The sequence below is a fragment of the Typopeltis vanoorti genome, chromosome 2 (genome assembly GCF_054136105.1).
Source record: "Typopeltis vanoorti isolate ZY-2024b chromosome 2, IOZ_Tvanoo_1.0, whole genome shotgun sequence".
NCBI classification, from domain to species: domain Eukaryota; kingdom Metazoa; phylum Arthropoda; class Arachnida; order Uropygi; family Thelyphonidae; genus Typopeltis; species Typopeltis vanoorti.
The window spans coordinates 1,252,849-1,271,117 of record NC_143550.1 but is presented as its reverse complement, the minus strand read 5'-3'; the positions used below and the strand labels follow the sequence as shown (position 1 = coordinate 1,271,117).

General features: G+C 36.6%; 1 protein-coding gene across 1 annotated transcript in view; it reads left to right on the top strand.

Moving 5' to 3' along the window:
• LOC150108776 (transient receptor potential cation channel subfamily M member 2-like) overlaps positions 1-18,269 on the top strand; it is a 685,147-nt gene that overhangs the window by 400,784 nt on the left and 266,094 nt on the right. The window contains exon 15 of the mRNA XM_090410077.1: positions 9,904-10,032. Within this exon, the coding sequence (XP_090266203.1) occupies positions 9,904-10,032 (129 nt within the window). The remainder of the gene's footprint in view (positions 1-9,903; positions 10,033-18,269) is intronic.

Below are 18,269 nucleotides of genomic sequence, written 5' to 3'. Positions count from 1 at the left end.
TGATCTCTGTCACCAATCGGTGGCAACATGGTCATATTCATTACAGTGAAATTCTCAGATACTATTACCATGTCAAGCACTCTCACACCCCTAGTATTTTCAATTACATGCTGTCTCAGATAGTTATCCCTTAATAATTGAATAAAATCCATTTCCTTCCTCACATGTGTCCTCTCTTCCTTCCAATCAATCTTACCATAGTTGAAATCCCCAATAATTATTACCCTCCTTCCACTCATTTCATCAATTTGTTTATGCATACTATCTCCACCATCTATTCCATCACCTGGTCTATAGCAGCACCCAACTGTATATTTTATTCTGCCAGTCTCAATTTCACACCAAATAGCCTCAAATGAGCTCTTTTCACTCTCCTGCGATACAACTTCAATTCTCCTTGGCTGCAGTTCATCAGCCATCATCAATAACACCCCCCCCCCCATTTTATTCTCTCTGTCCCTCCTAAATACACTATAACCTACACATTCTATCCCACTAACTATATCATCTTCCGTCAGCCATGTTTCACTAATGCCAATAACCTGTGGCCAGGAAGAGCCAATCTAGGCCAAAAAATTCTTCCTTGTTCCTAATACTCCTGGCATTATTATACATGAAATGCAGTGATCCCTTTGTCCCACACCTATCTTGATGTGTTATTCTAAATATCCCATTCCCATTTTTTGTTCTTAGTACTGGCTCGGGTTCATTATATACATTCTTACACTCAACTGTCTCACTGATGTCCGCATATCCCCCCCCCCCCCACCTTGGTAGCTCTAGTTTCCCTGGTTCTGCACATCCATTTTCACTTCATTCAGCAACACGTTTTCCAGTGTCCGTACGCCAAATCCATTCAAATGCAGGCCATCCATCTTGTATAAATCCTTTCGCCCATCAAACTCATTCCACACATCCACGAATTCTACACCACATCATCTGCATAACTTGCGCATAATGTCATTTGCAATTATGGCCCTCTTTCTAAACTCCTCTCCAATAATAATAATAATAATATTGTGTGACACATCTAAGGAGTCCAAGGACTTATCATGGGAGGGCACTCTACTCTGCTGCACACATCTAACCATCTGCCCCTACTACTTAATTCTTCTACTATACACAACTACCATCAATTGCATCTACTGTCCATCACCACTAACAGTATTTTTTGTCTGTAAATTGCATATGTTCTGAATACCTGAAGAACTTCAACAGAAGTTAAGGAAGATCATAGATCTGATGAAAATGGCTCATTTGAGAATGTCTGATGTAAGAGGCCAATAGGACAAAATATATTGGTGGTTGCTGCTACGTGGATGACATGCATTAGCAGATTAGCACAATGAGTTTAGGCCAAGCAATTATCGTGGGAGACTTCAACTATGGTGATATAAATTGGAACGAGAAAAGGGCACATGGCAGAATGAAAATGGTGAATATACAGTTGCCAAGGGATAATTACCTGAAATAGCATGTGATGGAAGGGACCAGGGATTTGAGTGTGTTGGATCTGGTAATAGCATCGGAAGATCTAGCTATAACTGCAATAGCACCTCTACCTCCGATCGGGGAGATTGACCATGCAGTCTTGTCCTGGGAGGTTGCTTGAGATGTGGAAATTTCAGTAATGAAAGATGCTTTCTTTTAGGGTTGCACAGTGGCCAGCATTCATAGTGAAGAATTTATGGAGATAAAAACACACACATTGGAATAATTATTTTACTTATAATTAAGAAATTAATATTTGATATTTCAACCTCTGTATTGAGGTCATCATCAGGAAAACATATGTACAGGACACAAGCCTCATGACACTACACAGTAAGGAGAATCTAAATGCTTTGTTAATCATTTACCTTATCCTAACCTCTGCTAAAAAAAAAACCTTTAAATAAAATAAATATTACTAAACAAAATATATGCAAAATTAAAAATTAATCTGCCATAGGGCATAAGAGTGTATCTTGTTTGTGAATTTTGGTGCTCCATATATCCTGGATGCTTTAATGTGGAAGGGCTTGAGTTTGTTAACAGTTTCTTTAGGCCAGGAAGTGAATTTTTCAATAATTTGAAAAACAGTGAGAATACGTTCTATGTTTGTATTGTACATTACAATTGTTCAAACTAGGAAATAGAATTTATACACCTGCTGATGGATAATTACTTAAGGCAGAATGTGATGGAGGGGGACTAGGGGTTGGAGAGCACTGGACCTGGTCATAGGATCAGAAGAGCTATCCATAACAAAAGTGACAACATTGCCTCCAATTGGTGAAAGTGACCTTGTGATCTTGACTTGGAAGATTATAAAACATGAGGAATATTCTATCAAGAAAGGGTATTTGCAGAACCACAAGGCAGGTGATTATGACATGCATAGGGAAAAGCTTAAATCATATCTGGCATAAAACAATACAGGGTAAAGATGTTAGTAGTGCATGGGATATAGTTAAGGGTCATCTAGAGCAGTGTTTCCCAAACTTCTGGATGTCAGGGCCCCCTTTGGAAAAATTAAAATATTTCAAGGTCCCCCCCCTCAAAAAAAAATTGTAATATAACATATATTATTATAATATTTAAAAAAAAAAAAAAAAAAACAGCTAACGCCTTTTTATTCCCGTATACGGGGAGTAGGCGAGGCCATTTAGCCCTATCTAACTTTTTGGAGACTGAGTGGGCAGTTCAATCTCCACTGGTACCAATCAGAGACAGATGGCCCAAGGCTATCACTAATTAAGCGGTACGCAGTGAAGAGAGACGGCTCAAATGTGCCGCCATCTCGTGGTCTCTAACCCTAACACAATATATTTAATGTCTGAAATAATGTGGGTTCTACGGTCGATTTTCTTGAGTTTACAGGACGAAAAACCCGAGTTTCCGGGAGGAAAAACCTGCTTGCCCGTGCCAGAGATCGACTAACTCGGGAACCGGTCGAAAAAAAGGCTTAGAAAAATTTCCTCTAGTCGCCGACTAGACTCGAAACCAAGTCTTCCTTCGTGCAGCCAAGCGCAGTGGTTGGCAAACGCCACATCCACTGAGCTACACAGGCTCTTATAATATTTATTGTATTTATATTCAATAGAAAACATACACAGCAAATATTGCAAAAATCAAATGCATATATTACATTTTTAGCATCTTACATACATATTTGACATGCACATTATCTCATATTTTTATATAGATAGATATATTGTTATTGTACATTTGCAGTACAAGCACATGAAACGTAAAATGATTAGTAATAAAGAAAGAATTAAAAACATAAAAGAAGCTTAATAACAATTTAATGTGACGGATGTGTTTCAATACTGTTACACCAATATCAGGTGAAATATTTGAAATTCTTAGATTTCTACTTTGAAATGAAACTTATATGAATAAGCATTAGTAATAAAGAAAGAATTAAAAACATAAAAGAAGTTTAATAACAATTTAATGTGACGGATGTGTTTCAATACTGTTACACCAATATCAGGTGAAATATTTGAAACTGCAATTCTTAGATTTCTACTTTGAAATGAAACTTATATGAATAAGCATATATTTACTAATATTCGCTAAGCGCCGAAATATGCAGGAAGCAAAATTTGTGAACCTGCACCAATGTGTGATTTTTTTTCCATTAAAATATAAAAAATAACAAAAAAAGTTATTTTTTATATTTTAATAAAATATAAAAATTAAATACAATAAAATAATAAAATTAAATACATTTCTTTTAAGATAAAAAAAAATATAATTAGTCTTAAAAGATTTTAAGTTTGTTTTCATTATTTCACGGCCCCCCCTCAACAAAACCTGCAACCCCCAAGGGGGCCCGCAGCCCACAGTTTGGGAAGCGCTGATCTAGAGGAAGCAGTATTAAATTGTACACCTTGGATAAGGAAGGTTAATCAGGTAAAAGTTAGATGGATGAGTAATATCATTAAGTACAAGCTGCAGAAGAAGAAAATGCTGTGGAGGATATATAAACAGAAAGAAAGCCAGCAAACTCATGAACAGCACAAGGCTCAGGCAAGAAAAGTGACCATCATGGCAAGGAAGGCAAAATCAGATTATGAGAAGAAATTAGCCAAGCAGGCCAAAGGAAATCACAAAGAGTTCTTTCACTATGTGACAAGTAAGAGAAGGGAATGAAAGATTAACCTTAATGAGTGATGTTAGTTGCAAGGGGACAGAAGTGCATAAAATAGTTGAGTTTCTGAGTGACCACTTTGCAAGCATATATCTTCCTAGTGAGGTTACTGCTTTAACCTATGTGACAGTGAAGAGAAAAATAATAATTTTTCTCTTCTCATGTCTCTTCACAGAAAAATGTTTTAAATCTTTTCTCCCATGTTTCTCATTACTCTTTGATTATGAGATGCTTAAAATTTCTCTTCTTTTCTAGTGTTAAATTGTGAATGAAGATATTTGGGAACTATAATACTTCATTCACATTTAACATAATCTGCCATAACTTAAGCAAGAGTTGTAAATATTATTTGATGTTAATCACTTGCTTATAAATTATTATTCATGTAGTTACTTTGAGTTTGTTTATTATTGTTTAATTATATAATTTTGGGATTTATATTAGTACTGAAAAGACTCAGTATTAAAGTGTCATTCAATTTATTTTATTTGTTCCTGTATAAATATTATAAGAAGCTGTGCATATGTATTATAAAAATTTGTATTTATCACATTTAAATGCCACATTGTTTTAAAACCGAATAAGAAACTCAGATTGGAATCAAAGAGTTTCGTGCCGAATATAGTAAATATAAAAGTATATCGGCGACTACTAGCTTAAGCTAAAGCACGTGGTTCAAGTACGTAGTACAAACTAGGGCAACTTGTAGCAAAGGTGGGTAAAGCTCTGATCGCTATTCTTAGTATTTCCCATAATGTAAAACACATCTCCTAGGAGATATATGATGTTATACATGATGGTGGAAGGTTACTAACCAGACTGGTTTCGATCTTCATTGAGATCTCATCAGTGAGTAGCTAGACCAAGTATAATACTAAGGGTATAGCGAAAAAAACTTATAACAACTCGTATAGCAAAGTATATAAGTTCTTTTCGCTATAGTCGCTGATACTTTTATAGTTACTATATTCGGCACGAAACACTTTGATTCCGATCTCTGAGTTTCTTATTCGGTTTTAAAACAATGTGGGATTTAATATCCCCTTAATTTAAATAATGTTTACATTGCCAAAATGAAGCCTATTGGCTCTTTATTTTAAATAATATTTAAATGTATTTTATGTGAACGACAGATTATTACCTTATTTGTTATTTCTGAAAGAAAATGTATATATGTAGAATTCTGCTGATATGATTTTATGTAATTCTTCTGATTGAATTTAATTGGCTAGTAAAGAAGAAACAGAGTTGTTTTGAGTTAGTGCCTGCTTAGAACGTGAACGGCAATGATACGGGGAGAAATATATAGATGTCAGCTGGACTGGCTGCAACCGGATTTTGACGGGAAGAATAAACGCAGTTAATTGAAAAACGAAAGTAAACTGGAGAGAAAGCTTAGGGACAGCAAAGAGAATGGTCATGTGTAACGAAGGACGAGTTGTGATATGCAAAAAAATTGACAAGAAAGTACCGGGGAATAAATAGGCAATAAAAACTACCTCTATGGAATTCTTATATTACGATAGAGTCCTAATCATTAGAGGAAGAAAGCTGCAGAGCTGAAGTCAATACACAGTGGAAGATAAGGAATTAGTACATGACGTAAATCTAATGTGTCAAGACTTGCTCTGTGTTTAATATTTTAGTTAACATAGTGAAGATTTCTTTGAATTGTGTTTCCTCATGATAATTAGTTAACAGGAATTTTAAGATGTGCCTAAGTGAATTCAGTGTGCTGCAGTTGTAACCTGGTAAGACTTATCCTTTTTACATCCAGTGTGAAGCAAATGGAAGTTAGTTCCGCCTAATATATCTTAACTTTAGCTGTGGCCTTTAACTACAAATAGTCGAAAGAATAAAGCACTAAAGCGTTTCCCCCTTGAATTGATAACTGCCTTGTGATTCAATTAAGTGTTTAAAGACTAGAAGTGAGTTAGAGAACCACAACTATAACAATATTTGTTGTGAATTCTGGAATTTTGAATTGTGAGAACTATTTTCTATTAATTTCTATAGAAACAATGGAATTTATATGCTTTATACTAATGCCAGGAGTATTCAGAATAAGGGAGAGGAATTGGTGATGCAAATAGCATCAGCCTGGCCAAATGTTATTGGGATCACCGAGACGTGGATGACAGAAGGGAATATAACAACAGGAATAGAAGTTGCTGGGTATAGCATCTTTCATCAGGATAGGAGGGAAAAGCGTGGTGATGGGGGTACTGCTCATGATAAGTGATGACCTATGTCCTCTAAGAGTGGAGGCTTTGGAAGCAAGTGAGACAAATAATTTTGAGAGCGTATGGTGTGAGATAGAGGTAGGCAAGACAAGATATTTAGTGGGGGTGTTGCTACAGACCCAGGAGCACAGAGGATGGGGACCAGGAGATGTTTAGACAGCTAAGTTTGGCAAGTGCAAGAAGAATGATTGTTATGGGAGATTTTAACTACAGTAGTATAAATTGGATAGAGGAAGAAGCATGTAGCAGTAGGGGAATGGAATTTCTAGAATTCTTGAGGGACAAATGTCTTAGCCAACATGTAGCATAGGGAACAAGAGGTTCAAGAGTTTTGGATTTGGTTATAGCATCAGAAGAGTTGATAATAACTGAGTTGACATCTCTACTACCAGTTGGAGAGAGTGACCATATGGTTTTGACTTGGAAAATGAATAGACATGCAGGAGTATCAAAGAGACGGAACTTATGTGGAATTATAATGCAGGTGATTATAATAGTCTTAGACGTCAACTTTGGGAAGTTTCATGGAGGGAGGAATTGGAAGGCAGGGATATCATTAATGCGTGGAAAATTGTGAAAGAATATTTGTTAGCAGCAATGGTAAGTTGTATACCACGAGTGAAAAAGAGGGCACAATTTGGAGTAAAGTGGATGACAAACAATATTAAACAGGAATTGCATGTGAAAAAGAGGCTATGGAAGAGATATAAGGAGACAGGTGAAGAGAAGATGCATGAATATAAAACACGGGCCAAAAGAGTGACTAATATGGTAAGGAAAGTGAAACTGGAATATGAGAGGAGATTGACCGTAAGAACCAAAGAAAATCCTAGGGAATTTTTTAGCTATGTGGCCAGTAAGAGGAGAAATGACTGTGGAAGAGTGATATTGTGGGATATAAATGGGAATAGAGTGACTGATGCAGAGGTCATAGGGGAATTGTTCGATGAACACTTTATTGGAGTATTTCGTCCTAGAGGAGTCAGTTTTAATGCTAGAGGGATAGGGCTGGTTCGAGGTTTAGAGGTACAGGAGGAGAGTGTGTTTCAGTTACTTAGTACTCTGGATGTCAGTAAAGCTTTGGGACTGGATGGTATTTCACCACAAGTTTTGAGAGAATGTGCTAGGGAACTGACAGTGCCTTTAACCTGGCTTTTCAATGAAAGTCTGGCTTCTGCAAAGGTGCCCAGGGAATGGAAGGAAGGTAGGATAGTGCCATTGCATAAGGGTGGTAACAGACTGGAAGTGTCTAATTATAGGCCAGTCTGTGTGTCATCAGTAGTTAAGATCTTGGAGAAAGTAGTGAGGGACCGTATACAGCATTGGGCATATGAGGTTAATGTTATCTGTTAGAGTCAACGTGGATTTGTGAAAGGGAGTTCTTGTTTTAGCAATATGCTAGCCTTTTATAATAAAGTTACAAGAACATTAGATGAGAGAAAGGTATATACTGCAATTTTCTTAGACTTAGCAAAGGCATTTGACAGGGTGCCACATGATAAGCTGATATTTAAGTTGCCGCACATGGGTCTGGATTTCAGATTGGTCAACTGGATTCAGGATTGGCTGTCTGATAGGTATCAGAGAGTTGTGTATGGTGGAGCAGTTTCAAGGTGGCAGAGGGTTACAAGTGGGGTCCCACAGGGCTCAGTAATAGGATCTATATTGTTTAACCTTTATATCAATGACTGCCAGTGGATTGCAAGGGGATATTCAGTTGTTTGCGGATGATTCGAAGCTGGGAAGGATTATTAGTAATAGTGCAGATGCGGAAGGCCTGCAAGAGGATTTAAATAAGCTAGATAGATGGGCAAATGAATGGGAGTATCAGTTTAATACAACAAAATGTAAGGTCTTGAGGTTTGGGAAACATCGATGGGATGCTGCATACTCAATGGGAGGAGTTATACTGGAAGAAGTAGGGGAGACAAGAGATTTGGGGTTGATGATTGATAGAAACCTGAAGTTTTGGGGACATATTGCAAAGGTGGTGAAGGTAACACAGAGGATTGCTGCTATTATGAGAAGGACACTGACCTGCAGAGATACGAGGGTTATCATTCCGTTGTATATGTCTCTGATCAGACCACACTTGGACTATTGTTCTCAGATTTGGTCCCCAGTATTTGACGGGGATAAATTAACTGTGGAAAGGATACAAAGACGGATGACAAAGATGGTTTCAGGACTGTACAAGGATAGTTATGAGGATCGGCTGAGGGAATGTGGACTGCAGAGTTTGGTGGATAGAAGAAGGAGAGGTGATATGATTGAGACTTTTAAACTGTTGAGAGGTGGTTACAGGGTTGACACTGGGGAGTTCTTTCGCTTGGTTGAACAGTGGGAAGGAGTGATGACAAGAGGCCATCCCTGGAAGTTATGAAAGGAAACTGTGAGCAAGAGGGTAAGGAGTGGTTTCTTTTCGTGGAGGGTGTTGAACCGTGGAATGCATTGCCTGATGGAGTGGTGGGAGCGAGAATGGTCAATGTGTTTAAAGAGTGGTATGATAGACTCTGTGTTTCTTAGGGGGGGGGGGGCGCCCCCTCGATGAGTCTTGACAGACTTTATGTTCTTAGGAAGGACCCCCCACGATGAGTCTTTTGACTCTATGGAGGCCTGAATAATAATAATAATAATTGCCAGAATATAGAGAACTGAGAGTTGAATATTTGATACCTAATACATGTATCTGTTCTAAACACTAGAACTAAATTGATGTGTAGATGACATGATTTATCTCATAAACTAGAGACAGGTTTTGATAGAAATACTAATGTCTTGAATAATAAGATCTAAGATTTGTGGCTTTAATCTTAAAACCTAACTGAATAGCTTCATATATCTCAGAGATATTTTGGATTTGTTCAATTGCATTATCTTGTTTAGAAAGTTAAACTTAGATGTACATGTTATATAACCCTACATTAAATGTATTTTTTTATTAAATTTAATTTGATGTTTGTCTGATTTTCTTTCATTGTACCGCTCATAAAAATTTATCAGACCTTGCGGAAGCCTTAAAAGATAATATTAACCTCTACCTGCAGAAAAGTGAGATTGCAAACATTAGTTGATGATTGATTCCTCTATATTATATAGACTAATATGAATTTAAGGTGACGCAGGATAATATAAATTTCTTTATATTCGGATCAGTATCAATCAACATCAGACAAATAAAAAATGGAATTTAAAGAATAAGGATAAGTTCAACAAACCAACATAAATAGATCAATTAGCTAGATAGGATGACCCAACACTAGTATGTTTTTGTTTCAAGAAAAAAAAATAACTTATAAAATCAAATTAAAATAATCATATAATTATGCCTGTTTTTATGGATTTTTATAGTCATTTTATTGAGGTTAATTGTTATGAGGTAGAATCTCTCTCTCTCTCTTTTGCTCATGTTAAACACGCTTATATTTTTCTGTAGTTTTTAACAGTGATTATTAATTTTATTAAAAACAGTTTTTATTTAAAAAAAATTAAACAGTTAAATTTTTATCACTTTTGCAGTTTTCCTATGTGACATACCTTCTGCTGTTTTCCTATTTTGTACTATTTAATTTTGATTATGAAAGAAAATGGACAGAAACCTTACTTAATGTTTGGACTCTTGGCATTATTTGTGAAATTGTAGAGGAGGTAAGTTTATTGAGATTTATCAATCAGATGTGCATTTTAGAAATTATTATTATTAATCTCTTGACCAAATTTCGACACCCCTCTGGTAATGTGTTTCTTAGACTACTCTGAAGCTTTTGATTGTGTTGAGCATGTGAAACTGTGGGAAGTAATGAAAAGAATGGTTTCAAGGAGACACGGTAAGAACAGGTGTTGAATTAACTGATTGGCTTCATGTTTACTTTCTCATCACTTGTTTAGTATATATATGCTGAGGACATTGTGCATTAAACATGGGATGAGCTTAAGACAGGAATTAGGATAGGTAGTAGACATCAGTATACCTCATTATTCTGAGGTATAGTGATGATACAGTACTCCTCTGTGATGACAAGGAAGAACTAGGACAAATTTTTGATAAACCTAACAAGATCAGTAATAACAGAAGACTTCAACTCTGTCCTAGCAAGATAAAGATTATGGTTCTCAAAGGAAATACAAACAGGAAGCTCTTGAGAAACAAGTGTACCTTAATGGAGAAAGAATTGAGGAAGTCGCACGTTTGAGTTCCTGGGATCCATTATTTATGTGAAGAATTGCTGTTCACAAGATGTCAGAAGAAGAATAAGGAATGGCTGAAACATCAGTCAGAGACTTGTCTAAAATCTGGAAGGATGGATTGAGGATTTTGGATGCAGTTTTTTTTCCAACAGCTACTTATGGATATGAGACTCGTAACCTAAAGAAGTCAGATTAGAAAAGGATAGCTGCTTTTGAGGATATCATATACTGAAAGGTGTACAAATGAATGGGTGTTAGAAAAGATCAGTAGAACTTTAAGGCTACTTAAGGATATTGACAGAAGAAGTTCAAATATTTTGGACACATTGGAAGAAGGACTTCTCAGAATAGTGATAGAATTTAAAGTTCCTGGAAAAAGAGGAAGGGGTAGACTGTCAATGAGATGGATGGTGTGAGTGCACGTGCGTGCGGAGTGACTGATCTTTAGAGAGTTGAAGCCTCCAGAAAAGCATACAACAGGACTACATAGCAAGGGTTGGTCTGGCACATCACCGAGCGTCAGAGTGACCATACGGCATTTGTTGATTCCAATGAACAGATGATGACAGATCTCTTGACCTTCATGGAGCCACAAGACTCATGGGAGTTCAACAATAGGCAGTACAAAGTCTATCGCCCGCTCCTTAAACTTATCCACCACATGCACGTTCACCACTCTCTACCTCTCTGCATGCAAAAAAAAAAACTAACTTGTTATTCATGATATCTGTTTTTTACTTTGAGGGCTCTTGTCCTTGTTCCTTCCCTCATTCTACCATATGAAAAATCTCCACAGTGTTCGTTTGATAATAACCCTTCAATAGGTTACCTGTTTCAATCATATTTCCTCTTTGTCTTCCATTTGCCATACTTTGTAGCAGGGTTGCCAGATGAACACAACATCTTATGGCCAGAATTTAAAGAAAATATGGCCAAAAATGGCTATTTTGGAAAAGTATTAGGCCAAAAATATGGCCAAAGATATTGGCCATATTTTTGGCCTAATACTTAATTGTTGGTATGTTAATTGTGTGAATTAACATACCAACAATTAAGTGTGCATAAATTATGCCTATATATTCGATTACATATCATCAAAAATACTTTTAATTAAAATTAAAATACTTAACAGTCAAACTCAGCTGTTAATTTGACAGCATTTCCTCAAGATATTGAATATCTTGTTCTTCTTTTTCTGCAGTCGAGTCATAAAGGGTTTTGCTGTTGTACTCCCGAAATGCTACAAATGCACATTTAAAGTTTTGGCAGCACATATTGTTATCACTTAAGAATGAACGGATTCTTACAATTGAATCCAGCAGTTTAATTTGCATCCTGTTTCTGGGTTTAGTTTTGATAGATGTTACATAAGAAAAAATTTGTTCAACTACTGCTTTACTTGCTGGCACGATAAGGCATGTTAGGGCATAATTCGACAGTTCTTTAAAATTATTGTGTTTGGATACTGCTTGCCAAAATCCTAAAGCTCCCTTAGGGATCCCATCTTGTTTGAAGTTTTCTTCTTCATTCCATGCAACAAGGCTAATTTTTCTAGAGTATTGGTCTTCTACTACATCAACATCGTTTATTAGGTGGAAAAATGGCAGATCAGAAAATTTTCCCTTTTCTGTTTGGCTTAGAATTACAGTAGGATTTATAAGTGACAGACCTTTAAATATATCAGCTGACTCAGGGAGCCGCTTGTTCACTTGATTCAACGATTCTCGAAGCATGGCTTGACACCTAAATTTCACAGACTTTATTTTATTATTTTCTTGTTCCATATTAGGAGAAGTGCTAAAGCTGATCAAGTACATCCTAATTTCTTGATCAAATTTAATTCCAAAGTCTACATTTTCTACTATTTTGCACGTTCCATCTTCGTTGTACAGCCTTTGATAAAGACTATCTCTGTGTGCACGCAGTTCTTTGGCAAGATCGTAAGGATCAGCATAGGTTTGCTGGAACAAAACATTAAGCCTTTTGAACTCTTTAACGATGGGAGTAGCAAATACAAAATAAAAATAATTCATCCTATCTTGTAACATCTCTTTTAATAACTATGCTTTATACCTTGTATCCTGACCTCCAGATTGTTCACAGCAGGTGAAGTAGGCAATTAATTCTTCCTAATTTAGCAGTATATTATTGAAGACTTTACCTCTCACTAACCACCTTGTCTTGAACAATTTCTTAAATGGAAGGAGTGCATCTCGTTCCTTCATCTTCACTGCTGAATTCATCACTTTAAAAAGAGCAGCAGTTGAAGATGACCAGGAATTTCAGTCAAAATGAATCCAACATTGGATGGCAGCTTTGAAAATGCATGCTGTATACAAATTGCCAGAGAGTGGCAAATGCACTTCATTTGAATACAGTTTGGATTTTCATTTCTAATCCTAGTCCACAGGGAATTGTTACTTCCAACCATAGCAGCAGCACCATCAACAGCAAACCCAGTACAGTTCTTAAGAGTTTGATTATGTGAAGCTAACACTTCTGAAATTTTATTAAATAAAACCTCTGCTGTTGTCTCTACAACAGGTATAAGACCCAAGAAAGCTGAGTGAATTAGATTTTTTTGCAATGAAACAAATAAAAGAACTATGCACAAATGCTTTTGTATTGCAATATTTTATCAACTACTAGGTAATACATACTTTTTACCTTCTAAATCATGATTCAGTTGCTCTTTCAGTGAAGCAGCGATTACATTTTCTATAATTGCAATACATTTGGTTCTGTGCAGTTTAATGCCACCAAGAACACTATTTTGGCAATGTTTCTTAACTACTTCACCAATATGATCTCAGCACAAATTGAGGAATAACATGCTATTGCAAGGCTAAGTTCTGTTTCTGCTTGTTTTTTCTGGTCATTCATGGACGATTTGATAACTTTATCTACAGTTGTTTGTGATGTACTGGGAGATTTATATTGGTATTTCTTTGATTTTATCAACAGAACTGGATCAAGTTTATAGCAACAATAGTGAGCGGAAGTTTTGTGTACTTATACGCATGGATAGGCTTATGTGTTCATCAGACATGTTGTAATAGGTTTCACGGTATAATAAGAACACAGATGGTTAAGAAAATAACTATTTATTAACTTAAAGCTAATATTTTGCTGGTATTATATCCAGCATCTTCAGAGCACACAACACAAAGTTTGTTACAAATGTAAGACAACCACAATCCGGTGTAACAGTGGGGACTAGTATAAGTGATTGCAGCGTGCAACACAAGACTAAAGTCCTAATATGGCGCCATATAGGTAATTTCAAATTGAAAAAATATAAATTAAAAAATATTAATTTGGTCTTAGGATGACTATCTCCCAAATCTTTGGTAGATTTATACAGCCATACTTGTTAAGGTTTGGAGTATGTTTTAAGGCTTCTGTTGATTCCAGGAACAACCTCTCTGACTTGTAGAAGCTTCTGTGCATTACTTTTGTTTCTTTCCAATTGATCCTGTGTGCAGGGGTATCCAAAGCATGGTCTGCCAGACCCGACTTACCATAGCGAAAGTGTCGGATATATTTTTTGTGTTCACTGAGGCAGATGTCCACATTTCTTCCTGTCTGTCCGTAGTAGGCTTGATGGCAAGAACAGGGCACTTCATAGACACCTGGATGTGATAAAGGAGTGCATTTGTCCTTAGGTGAATGGATGAGAGTTGCTAATTTTATATAAGGTTTAAATACCGTGCATAGTTGGAGTTTGTTAAGCACCCTAGATATCTTTTCAGATGTGCCTTTAATGTATGGGATGGTGATGGTTTTGTTGTAGTCTTCTGTGGTAGATAGAGGGGATTTATGGGTAACATTTAGTATGTTATCTATTTTGTGGGGATTATAACCATTGATTAAGAAGGTTTGACGTAGGTGAGAAAGTTCAGCAGTGAGAGCAATATCATTGGAACAGATTGCTCTAGCTCTATGGGTTAGTGTTTTTAAGATACCATATTGTTGAGAAGGGTGATGGTGTGATTGTTTGTGTAAGTATCTCCCTGTATGTGTGGGTTTTCTATAAACCAAAAATGATAAGGAACCTTCTGGAAGACGTGTGATCAGTGTGTCCAAGAAGGGCAGGCAGTCATTGGCTTCTAGTTCCATTGTAAAGTGGATTTCAGGGTGCTGGCTATTTAGATGCACTAAAAATGTATTTAATGTGTCTGGGCCATGTGGCCAAATAGCAAACACATCGTCAACATAGCGTAGCCAGAGACTAGGTTTGAGAGTGGCTGTGTTGATAGCTAATTTTTCCAGATGTTCAATGTAGAAGTTGGCTAAGGGGGGGGGGGGGGAGAAAGGGGTGAACCCATAGCTGTCCCATCTAATTGTTTGTATATTTTCCCTTTCCATGTAAAATAACCTGCCTGTACTGTGAATTTAAATAGCTGAAATATATCTGGGGGAAATTGTGAATTTAGTAAGTTAAGTGTTTCAATCAGTGGTACATTAGTGAATAATGAGGTGATATCAAAACTCACCATTAGGTCTGAACTATTTAAGGTATGGTTTTCTAACCCCACTGTTACACCAGATTGTGGTTGTCTTACATTTGTAACAAACTTTGTGTTGTGTGCTCTGAAGATGCTGGATATAATACCAGCAAAATATTAGCTTTAAGTTAATAAATAGTTCTTTTCTTAACCATCTGTGTTCTTATTATACCATGAAACTTATTACAACAGCTTTGTGTACTTGTTTTATACAAGTACAGAATGAAGCTCAAGCATGCTTGGTGTTATTGAGGGAATCATAGTAACAAACTATAAGCCAGCTACCAAAAGCTCATTATGACGTCATCGAACAAACATTTTCAGTAACAATCAATTTATCAAGCGCGTCACCACCAACCAAACACTGCGTAAAGGGATACCGATGTGATAACAATATTAAACTAAGTAAATAATGCATATGATTTGAAATCTTTGTAAAAATGGCCAAATTAGTGGCCACATTTGCATAAATGGCAAAACTGATTTTTTCATGGCCCCAGAGTTCAAAAAAGTGCCAAATTTTTGAAATTTGGCCATGAAATGGCCAATCTGGCAACTCTGCTTTGAGTATGCATGCTCTCAGTCTATCCTCATAATCAACATTGTACAGATCTTATGTCATTTTTGTTATCTGTTTCAATACATTCTCCAAGGTTACATCATTCCATTCAAATCCTGGGGACTAGACCTGAGCACAAAAATGCAAATGTGAGCTGATCAAAGCTTTATACAATGGTTCCACCACCCTTTTGTCTCTAATGCCTCAATGCTCTCAGTATTGCAGCAGTTCTCCAAGATGTCTTCACAACTTTTGCAATATGTCCCAGTACTAAGCCTGGGACATATTGCAGGAACTTCACTTATAACTTCCCTGATACTGCTTCCACATGTACAACTCTCTGATATCTATCAGAGAACCAGTGACCAATCCAGTGCATTAAACTGGTATCCAGAACAATAATCAACTTGTTATGTGGTCCCTTGTCATAATCAATTAAAAATCAACTTGTTTTGTGGTCCCTTGTCATAATCAATTAAAAATCAACTTGTTATGTGGTCCCTTGTCATATGCCTTCAATGTTTAAAAAAAAATGACAACAATATGCCTTACCCTCATCCACTGCTCTTGTTACTCTGTTATAAAAGATAACTAGCTTAATAAAACAAGAGCACCCCTTAACAAATACATGCTGACATGCATAAATAATGTTGCCCAATTCTGTATACGAGTTCTTACCAGTCTCTCCAAAATCTTATCAACTACACAATAAATACAAACATGCCTATAACTTTAACTCCATTCTTCCACTACCTTTAAGCAGTGGTATTATCTTACCCTCTACTCTCCAGAAACCTGCTCTTTTTCAAGACTTTCATTAAACAGCCATGTTCATAGCACATTCCCTTAAAACGTGGTGAAATTCCATCTGGTATCCCTGCCTTATTGACATTTAGCATAGTCAGTATTTGAAATATATCCTCTTCATTCATTTCTAACACTTCATCACTCCTTATCCCTGTAAGAATAAATTCTGCTGTGCCAGGATGGAACATTCTAATAAAATGATCATTTAAATAACTCAACGGGGGTGCTTAAGGGTCAAAGCTGTATAACTGAGAGGAGACCTCCACATAGCCTTTAAAGGAATGCGGAGAACCGACCAGGGCTTCTGACCTAATGTCCAATCCTCACCTTCTCGTGGTGCACCCTGTTTGGTATCTACTTTGATACTGAACGAACGAGGATGGGCTGGCAATTTGGGATTTAGCCGACCAAATTGTATTCTTATTGGTTAAACCAAAATAAAAAATGATGGTACAACATGACAAAATTTCATGCCGGCTGGGGCGTCGCCCGGTTAAACAAGGCCCCCGTTGTTTTCGCCAGGGAACCAGGGCGAACAGCGAAAAGTCAGCTACTGGAACAAATCTGAAAACAAACCCCAACTCAACATCCCCAGAGTTAAAGATCGGTACTATCAACGTAAGAAGCCTGAATAGCAAAGAAATGGAGCTAGCTGAGGAATCAGATAAGTACCAGATCGACATAATAGGGGTGACTGAAACAAAAAAGACCAAAACTGGTGAGATCTTTCTGAGCAATAAATACAAAATGTTATATTCAGGCAATAACAATCAAGGAAAAGAAGGAGTAGCCATAGTATTCAACACAAAATACGAGGCTAATCTTCTTGAATGGCAGTCAGTCTCAAGTAGAGTAATGTGGGCAAATATGAGAATGGGGAACTGGACAATGAGACTTATTTGTGCCTATGGTCACACAGAAGGTTCTAATAAGATAGAAGTGGAGGAATTTTTTGACGCTTTAGAAAAAGCAACTAACACAGTAAAAAAGGAAAAGTTGGTGCTTGTTGGCGATCTAAATAGCAGAGTAGGAAATGATTGTGAGATGAGACATACAAAAATGTTTTGGGAAAATTTGGAGAAAAGAGCAAAGCTAATAATAATGGCAAATATCTGTTGGATTTCTGCTCAGGACATGGACTGGTTATTACTAACACCATGTTCCAACATAAAAATGTGCACAAATTCACATGGAGAGAAGAGGCTAGGAATAAGAAAAGTCTATTTGACTATGATATTGTTGATAGCGATGTTTTCTCCTTGGTGCAGGACACCAGAGTGTACAGAGGATTTGAAATTGGAAGCGATCACTATTTAGTCTTGAGCAGGATAAAATTGAATTTCATATTGAAAAGAATAACATGTAAGAAAGTTTTAAAGCGAATAAAAGTTGAGCAGCTCTCAGATGTGAACTGTAGACTAAAATACAGAGAGATTATTGAAAAGAAAATGAAAGAGTTTGAGAACAGGAATCAAACCTTGGAGATTCAATGGCAAACTCTGAAGAAAACATTGATTGATTCTGCCAGAGAAGCATGTGGTGAGATTGTGTGCAAGGATAAAAAAATCAGAACTCCCTGGTGGACACAGGAAGTTAAAGAGGCAGTGAAGGAAAAGAAGAAAGCATATCAAAAGTTCCTGGCAAATAAGTCAGCTTTTACTCTTACAGAATACAGAGACATATGTAAGAAAGCTAAACAGTGTGTAAAACTAGCTAAACAAAAGTCATGGGATGACTTTGGCAAGAATATAGAAAATAAATATCAAGAAGGTGGCAAAATATTCTGGAGGTTGTTGAAGAAGCTTAGGAATAGAGGAAAGAGT